We start from the raw sequence: 10,631 nt of genomic DNA, 5'->3' as shown, positions 1-10,631 counted from the left end.
AACGGTTACTTTAATGAATTTATTTTGTGAAATAAATATTCTTATGAAGTCATAAGTAACACCACACAAAGAGTTAAAAAGCTAAACGACAACGGATGATTTGATAGCAACACCAACACAGTTCTTTATTTATTACCCATCTTAATCAACTGTCAAAACAAAGAAAATCTGGCTAATACATCACACATTTGAGTCCCTTCGCTACGAAGGAAGAAGCTCTCCATTTTAACATAAAACGGAGAAGTTACCTTCAAGCAAGTAAAGAGGGGAAAGGAAAGGAAAGCTTTTTGAGGTTCCTCTTTCTGTATCCGTATTCTCCCAGGTACCTGATTCACCACAATTGAAACAGACGGTCGAGATTCGGGATGAAAGAGGGGGGCAGGATTATTTTTCTTTGAGATTCGTGCCAAGTTAAATAGAACAATTTGGACCGTTTGATTCAATTGTACTGAGTCCGGTAACCTGAGGGGATGTGAATTCCCTCTTTCTCTCCGTTTTCCGTTATGTGTTTCCCGCATTGTCGATTCATCTGCTTCTCTCTCTTCCGAAATTAAAGGCCTTCCTTTCTCTTACCTTCACAACCCCTGGAATTTCTCGCACTAAGTTAACCACACGCACAAAAATCCCAAAATTAAACCCACCTGTATAAAAAAAAAAGATAGCTATTTTTCTTATTCCGAAATTCCCCCTTTCGCATCACGAATTCGTAGAGCAAAACACCACCATCTTGTGTTTCTCCTCAATTCCTCGATTTAATTAGTCGAGGGAAGCACAAGGGGTGGGTTTCTCCAAGTGATCGGCGTTTTCAGGTTTGAATTCTTTTTTTTTTTTATTTAGCTTTGATATTATAATGAGCTCCGCTTCCATATCTGTAATCGCGTGTTTCAATTTCGCTTGTTGTGTTCAAAATTCGATTGGATCGTGAGATTTTGGATGAAGAGCGTTAAGCACTGCATTCTAAGCATCATTTGGTATTGAAGGGTTCTTTCCTCTTGCACATTGCGATCATGCGCGGGTTCATTTTCATAAAAATTTGGAAATTCCTTTTGATGATAATTGATTGATCAATTATAACATTGCAATTGTATTCTTGATATGCCTGCACAACTATTTCCTGGTTTTTAAGGGATAAATATTTTTTAACTGATCTATTGATATTGTTTCTGGAGAAGTGCTTTGTTTGAATTGGTTCATATTTTTTTGAAATTTGGAATATGGGGCTGCAATTTATGCACATTTATCTCATTTTTATTGTTTTCGTTTTCGTTTTTTTTTTTTTGGCTCTGTTTCTTGAAATTTTAATAATGATCTTATTTTCCTTTTTCTTTAGTATATTAAGTTGTAAGCTTTGGTTCTGATCTGTTTACAGGACCCGACACTTTGGAAGATTGCATTTATCAAATTGTTGAAGTTGGGTGGAATTTTTTTGCCCTGAAATCTGAAGGGCTTTTTTTAGCATGATGCGAGCCGTTCTGGCTTAATTATTGATAATTTAAAGGGACTTTCGACATAAATAGACTTTCGGAGCTTGAAATTTATGGATTTGATTCAGAACCAAAGATCCCCAAGAGGAATAATCAACCGACCTGGTTTGATGGAAACCAGTTCAACAAACAGAAACTTATGCGGTGCAGTGCCATCTTCAACTCCCATTTCAATTGCAGCTGCAGTTTCTAATGCCAACTCCAATTCCAATTCCAATCCACAATATGAAGAAATGGCTGATTTATTTGGCCTGAGACGGTCCGATTCTGGTGGCTGCTCTAACTCCTCGTATTCAAATTCAAACTCAAACATGAACGTAAATTTAAACAAAAAACCCTCCGAAACAAAAACAAAGAGCAACCTGAGCCGTGTCTCTTCACAGAAAGAGACTTGTATTGAAGACATTTCAGAGAATAACAAGATATCCTTATCAGAACCAGGTCAGAGCCCACAATCTGACAAGGTGAAATTTATGTGCAGTTTTGGAGGTAAAATTTTACCACGACCAAGTGATGGAAAATTACGGTATGTGGGAGGTGAAACCCGATTAGTGTCTATGGGAAAAACATTCACATGGACAGAGTTTGCTAACAGGACCTTGAAAGTCTTTAACCAGCCTCATATTATAAAATATCAATTACCAGGTGAAGATTTGGATGCTTTAATTTCCGTGTCAAGTGATGAAGATTTGCAAAATATGATGGAGGAGTATGATGGATTGGAAAAGTCTGATGGTTCTCTGAGACTCCGAATTTTCTTGATCTCTACTAATGAGATGGAGAGAGAAGGTGCTGAATGTACCCCTTCTACTGACTATGTGGTTGCAGTTAATAATACAGTTGATCCTAGTGCAAAGAATCTTAGCGGGGATAATTTGTCAAGTCAAGGTTTTTATCCAAGTCCTTACACATCTCAGTCCCCTCCTTTCTCGCCAGGCCCCAATAAAAACTATTACGAAATGAGTAATGGATTCGGCTTTCATAATCCAGTACCTATTCTTCTTCCAAAAATGTTGAATAAAGTTGATTTTGGCAATGCATCCCCGGTTGCACCTGTGGTAACAAATCAAGGAGTTGTTACTGATACATTTGTAAGAAATGATAATGATCTGAATGGGTACCACTCCGAGAAATGCTACGGATGCACAGAATATACCCCCAGCATGCCTCATGCTTACTCTGATTCAAAACTTCATGAAGAAAAAACGAGAGAACTTGAATTCGTGGCATCTCCCCTTCCACAAAACCCATTTGAGGAACATGATTTTTTCTCGAATTCTAATTTGAATTTGAATCTGAGTTTGCATCATGACCATGAGGGATCAATTTTGACGAATAACAAGGGCACATTTGCACCTGTATCAGATCCAAATTACAACAACACATACAGTAACCTCAACGGGACCCAAATCTCTTCTCAAGATTTGCTTTTGTTGGAAAGTCAAGTCCCTACATCTCCTTTTCCTGTTTTGGATCCTGCCAAAGAAAACTTGCCTGGAAATTTTAAATTTGTGGAATCCAGTATGGGATTTGGTGAAACCCTAACACCACCTGTAGAAAAAACTGTTGTGAATTCGTCAAACGCCCCTCCACTTATTAGCCTTGATAGCATGGATGTGATGCCAAGTCTAGGCAGCAATGACCCATTTCAAAACACGCCATTGGTTGACATTGGACTGAATGAGGTGTTGAATGACAATAATGTGGCTGACAGTATTGAAAATGAAAACATCACCTCTCTAGAACCAGTGGTGAAGATTGAAGATGAGGTCACTTTGGAGGTGCCTTCTTTCAGTGGAGCCATCCCACATATAGTTGAGTGTGCTGAAAGGACTACAAGTAGCCATGATTTCAAAACTGAGGTAATGGGACAAAACTATAACTTTTCTAATGGAAAATTTTGCATAGAAACCCTTGTAAATTTGTTAAAAGATTCCTCTATATTCTTATTAACAGCATAAATAAGTGCCTAGCTTTTGCTAATCCTTCAACTTTACTTACAAAAATAATCCCCTTAACAAAGATTAAGCTTTAAGTTCAGTGAAACAAAAATAGTTTTTAGTTCAGATCTGTTAGTGCCAACTTTTCCACATGAGCATTAAAATATAGTTAAATCTTATTCTAAAATTTGGGTGTTTGACCCTTAGTAGTTAAAGGCAATTTATCATTTAATCAGATGAAATCTTTTTGTTCTATTTTTTTTTTATTCTACCACAAATTTCCAATAAGAACTTTGGTGGTTCAATTGTCAAGAAACATTTTGTACTTTTCTGTTACAGAAGTTGAGTATATTACTGTTTGTTAATTATAGTTTTCTTTGAAACAAATTGTGCTTAGGGTGGTGATAACGAGGAGTTAGAAGTGGATGGGTCCATTAGTGATGCTACACTTGCTGAAATTGAAGCTGGAATGTATGGCTTACAGGTAATTTTTGGGGTGATATATTGATGCATAATTGTGATTATTGGTCCATCAGTACCCAAGCACTGACCAATTTCCAATAGAGAAATTTTATATTATTACCAATATTTGTACTGTTACTAAAATTTTCAGAACTAATAATGACAAAATTCTGTAACTTGTGTACACCCATACCGGTTGGTAGTAGATCCGAGTGGTTGGGTATGGAGTTGTTTTGCATGTCCCTTGTCAATACATGTGCTTCTTTCTGAGTTCCTACCTAGAACTTGACATGTGATGTAAATTTAGATAATAAGGAATGCTGACCTGGAGGAGATGCGGGAACTGGGCTCTGGTACCTTTGGTACTGTGTATCATGGCAAGTGGAGGGGAAGTGATGTCGCTATAAAGCGTATCAAGAAAAGCTGCTTCTCTGGAAGAAAATCCGAACAGGATAAGCTGGTACATAATTGTTATTTTTTTACCATTTCGGGTTTGTGCTAATAAAACCTACAATTTTTGTCTTTTTGCACAAATAACCTACTGTAATATTACATTTTTTTGGTTTATTTTTACCATTTAGGTTTATTGAATTACATTTATTGGCCTTCTATAAAAAAGATCTTTCTAGGGTAGCATGAAAAATGTAACTTCAAACATCACCAACTAGGGTCTCTTGAAAAACATTAAAAGAACTTGCATAGCATCATTAACGATTCATTATTCCCTATTTTCATCTGTCAAACAGACGAAAGATTTTTGGAGGGAGGCACAGATTTTATCAAAGTTGCACCACCCAAATGTTGTGGCATTTTATGGTGTGGTGCCTGATGGACCTGAAGGCACATTGGCTACCGTCGCTGAATTCATGGTTAATGGATCTCTTCGACATGTCCTCGTGAGAAAAGAGAAGTATACACACACACACATATATATATTTAACTTTCTTCTTCCTTCTTTCAGTCTCTCGTGCAATATTTGTAATTACACAGCAACATTGAGAAAATACAACAGACTATCATTATAACTAATACATTTACACTGCTGCTGAGGACCAATACATGCATTTGTAGGACTGACTTATAAAATAACTTGTGGTGCAGAGCACTTGATAAGAGAAAGAGACTGATGATAGCTATGGATGCTGCATGCGGCATGGAGTACCTTCATTCAAAAAATATTGTCCATTTTGACCTCAAGTGTGACAACCTCCTTGTCAATTTGCGGGATCCACATAGACCCATTTGCAAGGTTTCTATTTGTTTTATAACCATAATGGCTCAGTGACCACTTGGTGAAGGTTTGCAATTTCAGCCAGCAGATGACAGTAGCAGTGCCAGCTCAACTGTTGTACTGTACTGTATTGTTTTGTAGTGTATGGAAGTAGATATGGGTTTGTCTAGAGTAAATAATGGGACATGTATATTATTAAGAATCAATTGCTCTATCCTTATTCAAGTTTCAGAAAGTGCAATTTGATCAGCTAATACCAGCTGAAAATTCAATCTGTATATACACCCAGATGCATGCACTAAAGCACTGTCAAAAGTAAAGCATTGCAATCTTTGATCAAGATGAACAGTTGCATTACCAGTTTGTAATGGCACCTGTATGAATTAGTATAGATACATTTTTTTTGGTAAGTAGATGTTGTAAGTATAATTTAATCAGAAGTTGAATCGTGAATATATGCTTTTTGTGGTAAACTTTTATTTGTGTGTGTGGCAAGAATGTTGAGTATGTCATTCATGATTAACTATTATAATTATAATGTCAGGTAGGAGATTTTGGATTGTCAAGGATAAAGAGGAACACACTTGTATCAGGAGGTGTACGTGGGACCCTTCCTTGGATGGCCCCTGAGTTATTAAATGGCAGTAGTAGTAAGGTCTCTGAGAAGGTAATAATTCTCCGGTTCTTCATTATTATTTATTTATTTGAACGATCTTTTTTTGCTAATTTGTTAAGCAGCAGAACAGTACTGCCAAACTGGCAAGAAGAACCATCTTTTAAAAACAAATGCTAACTTGTAGCAGTATTGAACAATTTGACTTGTGACTTGCTTTATTTGGAACTAATATAACCTTTCTCTATAACGATTTTGGCATTAATTTCATTTGGTGTGTATAGCAGTTATCTATTCATAAAAGCCAAGAATTAAGGTTGATACTAACCACAAGAATAACCCTAGAATTTGGTTTGACCATATATGTAGCTGGTAATAAACCCAAGGTTAAAAGAGTTAATTTTTTTTTTTTTCAAGCATGAGATGAGGGGTCAAAGTTCTAAACTTACCCCCAGTGACACTGGATTTCTGACTTATGACCTCTCATACGGGGAGCAATGCCTTAGCCAACTGTACTAGAAGTGGTTCTCAAAGTTGAATTGTTAATATCATGGAAATGTAATTATAAGCTGGAAATGTGACTAGAAGTGGTACTCGAAGTCAAAGTTAAATTGTTAATATGAATGCAGGTGGATGTTTTTTCATTTGGGATTGCTCTGTGGGAGATACTCACTGGAGAGGAGCCTTACGCAAACATGCATTGCGGAACAATTATTGGTATTTTACCTTTTCAACCCTACAGAAGTGGCATTTTACACAAGTGTATCAGAGGAACATTTTGTTTACATAGTTGCCATAGAAGACCTCCATCTAAGATACAACTTAAAGGAAAACTTTTAATTACAATTTTTGTAATGTGGAAACGTACTTGAACTGCATGCCAAATAATTTACTGTTAATGTGTCACGGATTATTCCCTCTAGTGTGTTATTATTGGTATGAACAGTGTGTTAGTAGGGCTAATCACTCAGATGGGTAACAGTAGAATCCCTTAACCATTGCCGAAGTTTCTCATTCTGGGATGGGTACATAATTGACAGTACCAAACAACTAATAAATGCAGGAGGGATATTAAGCAACACGCTGAGACCTCCAATCCCTGAGCGGTGCGATCCAGAATGGCGACAGTTAATGGAGGATTGCTGGAGTGCGGATCCTTATGGAAGGCCTTCCTTCACTACCATCACTGACAGGCTACGAGCAATGTCTATTTCTTTCCAATCCAAGTTGGCTCAGAACAAGTGAATCGGTTTTGTTGTTGCTACTTGTTGGTATAGCTTTTTCTTCTTTTTCATTTTTGTTTAATTGAGTATTGGTGGGTATATATCTGCGGGACCTGTGTGTAGGTTGTTGCATTTCCCTTCTTGGTTACATGTATGTATTATAATCTTTTTCTCTCTCTTTTTTTCTTCCTTTTTGGGGTATTTTTTTGTCGAATGTGGACGGATGTAGGGTTACTTTGGCGTGTAAAGTTCCTTTGGCTTTTGTTTTTCTTTTATGGACATAGAGATGTAATTGGCTCTTACTAGTAAATGCAATTATAGCGAGTATTTTCATATACTTATTTGAGATTGGAAACAAATTTGCAATTTTTGAAGAGAATGAATATGTTTTCCGGTTAAAACGAGAGATAAACCTACACTTGCAATAGCATAGAAGCTCCTTTCCTAGTGTGAATTTCATATGAGTTGCCTTGCGTAGCTTTAGTTCCTTTGATCTATCAAGTATCTACATTCCATTATTGTAAATGGCAGGAATCAAAATCACACGGTTCATATTACATTTTGATTGTCTAAGTGCGAATCATTTATGCAATCCACACCATTCAATCTGATCTAATGGTCCAGAGTACAAAGATGGCAACCAATACACGGATCACAGTTTTATATAGAGTTCATTTTTTATCCAACGGCAATTGAAATATGACACATTTTTGCAATACCAGTCCAGAGTAGGGTTGACAAAAAAGCTCATAGCTCGTAGTTTGATTGTGACTCACATCTGATTGGCTTGCTAACAGTTCGTTCGTTACTGAATCGAGCTGTTAACGAATCAGCTCGCAAGCTAGCTCGGCTAGGCATTAATTTGTGAATTTTCATGAGTTTGTGTGCATTTTATACTGTTTAGTTCGGTCCAAAAAATATAAAGAATTTATTTTCTTTTTAAAATAAGATTCAGTAAGACTTAGTGAACCAGCTCTTAAGTTCATGAGCTAACTCAGACTCACTTGTCATGATTTTAAGCTAAAATTTTAGCTCAAATATCCTAAACCCAGTGAACCAGCTCTTAAGTTCATGAGCTAACCCAGACTCACTTGTCACGATTTTAAGCTAAAATTTTAGCTCAAATATCCTAAATTCAGCTCGCTCAATCAAGAATTAACAAGCTCAACTATGACCTGTCTCGTACCAACAGCTCGTTGACACCCCTTATTACCAGCTACCAGTCGCGCAAAGGCGGGAGATGATTCCTGGGCACAGATGTTGCGGCTATTTTTTTGTTTTAAATGCCCGTGGGCCGTGGGCCTTTTATCTTTTTTGTTTTGTGGGTTGAAATTTCTGTTGGCTAGGCCCATAGTTTCCCGCTTTTTAGTTTTGACGCCGAAACAAATTGGAAAGTACGAATAAACAATTTTTCCCGTGTCCTTGTTCTGACTTGGTAGAACCAAAAGAAGAAACGACAACTTTTGCTGGTGGGATTAGACAGCTCAGCAAAAGAGAACCTAAAAAAGCACGCCTTTAAGCGGTGTTTTTGTGCTGTAGCTGATGATATCAATAAATGGCCCATTGTTTTTCATTTTTAGTGTCGAGGAGGGAAAAGATTTTGGCCAGTATAATATCAGTGTCATTTCAATCTATATAATATTAATTTTAAAATTTATCAAATTGATTTCAAATAATGAATTCAAACTGTTCAAATCGATTTATTTTATTAGTTTTGCGTTTACATGTAAAATTTATAACTTTTCAAATTTATTTAGTATTAAGTCAAGCGGTCAAATATGTGAGTTTTTAAGTTAATTTTAATACATTCATTTTTTCAATATTTTTACCGCTTGATTGGATACTAAAATAACTTGAAAATATAAAAAAAAATTGTATGTAAACGCATCACTCATAATGTAAATCGATTTAAACGGTTTGAATTAGTCGTTTGAAGTCGATTTGATAGATTTTAAAGTTAGTGTTATATAGGTTAAAATGACACTGATGTTATATTAGCTAAACTCGTATTACTTGGTGTCTTTTGAGTTAATGCAGAGGATATGCATTCATCTCATCTATCCCTCTCGACTCTCGAGTTTCTCTAGTGCTTCAATTGCTTCTCGTACAATTTTTTAATTTTGAATTAGCTTTAAATATTTTTTACAGGATTTTAAAAATAATGACCGTTGGATTGCAGATTGCATTCGACAAACACTCAACAAGATACAACATTTTTATGGCCGAGAGTTCAAAATATCACCAGTATAAGAGCATGTTCGGCTGTCACTGTGTCCGTGGAAAAAAAAAATCCACTCAGGACCCGTTCGGTGAACAACTGTTCACTGTGGGAAAAAAAAATTTGCTCAGAGTTAAGTTTTTATTCCCACGGTGAACAGTAAAATCCAGTTCAAAATTTTTGATTCCCACACCCATTCTTATTCCCTACTGGGCTGCCGAACGGGCCCTCAGAGTGATTTTTTTTTCTACACACACAGTGTTTCGGCCATTCAAATTGAACCCGAACCCAAGCTTATTTTTGTTCCCGCCTGTAGCTGAACATGCCCTACATAATGATGCTAGACTTCAGATTTTGTAAAGTAAATAAAAGAACTTTTCTAACCAGAATTGAAAAAAAATAATATTCCCATCTAACTTTGCTCCAGAACTTACATAAGTTGTCATCATGAGCGAATGCTAATATTCCCATCTTATTTTGAGTAAAGTCTCAGGTTTTCTTTATTAAACATGAGCGAATGCTAGATTTGGGCTCACAATTTCTCACACGAAAACTATTAACTTTGCAAATTGTCAGAAATATAGTTTTATAAAATTAACAACTTCATCATAAAATTTTACATCTTTTATAAAATAATTTCAAAACAGTATCAAAGAACTTTATAATTCTTTTCCACTTGATTATCGTCATCAACTCTTAAAGATTACGAGAATAAATTCTTAAGGCTCAGTTTCAGAAAGGAGATATGCAAAGAGGGGAAAAGAGCTGAGGTGAAATAGCGCTTGACTGCATTTGCCTATGAACATTTTCTTGCTCTAGAACCGTCAAATTTAGAGATGAACAGAGCGGTGAGAAAGGAAATAATATTAATTGATTGTTCAAGGTATTATTGTTCATACTCCGATCATAGGTTTCAATTACGCTTAGTACTGAAAAGGATATTTTGAATGTATGCTCGTTCATCAATTGAAGTGCACCATATAGTTCTACAAAAATGTAGAATTATCAACTTATACAAACAGAGGCGGAGCCAAGTGAACATAATGTATTTCATATTTGCATTCAATGTTATATATTTCATATTTGCATTATGAAAGTATTTATACTTAACATATAAATTGTTTATATCTGAATTTGAATATATAAAAAGTATTTATTGTTATTTTCTTCTTAATAATTCATAAGAAATTGTTACCAACAATGTTAAGTATAAATATTCCTACCACGGGATATAAGTCTCCTTAAATGATCTCTTTAGAAGTCCTTAGTCTCTTAAGCTTTCCGATAGGTCTTCTTTAAGCCTTCTTAAATGATCTCTAAGATATTTTTAAGTCGATCTCCTTTTTTTTTTAGGCTGTGTTTCAGAGGAGGAGAAGAGAACGCCATTAAAGGAAAGAAAAGAGAGAGGAGGTGAAGAGCGATCAGATCGAATCTGACCGAGATCGTTACCCTGCTCTAGA

At 35.9% G+C, this 10,631-nt stretch overlaps 1 protein-coding gene across 1 annotated transcript; it reads left to right on the top strand.

Moving 5' to 3' along the window:
* Positions 1-486: 486 nt before the first annotated feature.
* LOC144576126 (RAF-like serine/threonine-protein kinase 20) lies at positions 487-7,291 on the top strand. Its single transcript, XM_078326393.1, has 9 exons — positions 487-809; positions 1,370-3,346; positions 3,822-3,908; positions 4,194-4,346; positions 4,633-4,796; positions 4,988-5,135; positions 5,662-5,784; positions 6,360-6,447; positions 6,794-7,291. Exons 2-9 carry the CDS (start codon positions 1,538-1,540, stop codon positions 6,973-6,975), a joined length of 2,754 nt encoding a protein of 917 aa, XP_078182519.1. The 5' UTR covers positions 487-809; positions 1,370-1,537; the 3' UTR covers positions 6,976-7,291.
* The last annotated feature ends 3,340 nt before the right edge of the window (positions 7,292-10,631 follow it).

Source organism: Carex rostrata, chromosome 25 (assembly GCF_964058835.1).
Source record: "Carex rostrata chromosome 25, lpCarRost1.2, whole genome shotgun sequence".
NCBI classification, from domain to species: Eukaryota; Viridiplantae; Streptophyta; class Magnoliopsida; order Poales; family Cyperaceae; genus Carex; species Carex rostrata.
This window is presented reverse-complemented; position numbering and strand designations above follow the sequence as displayed.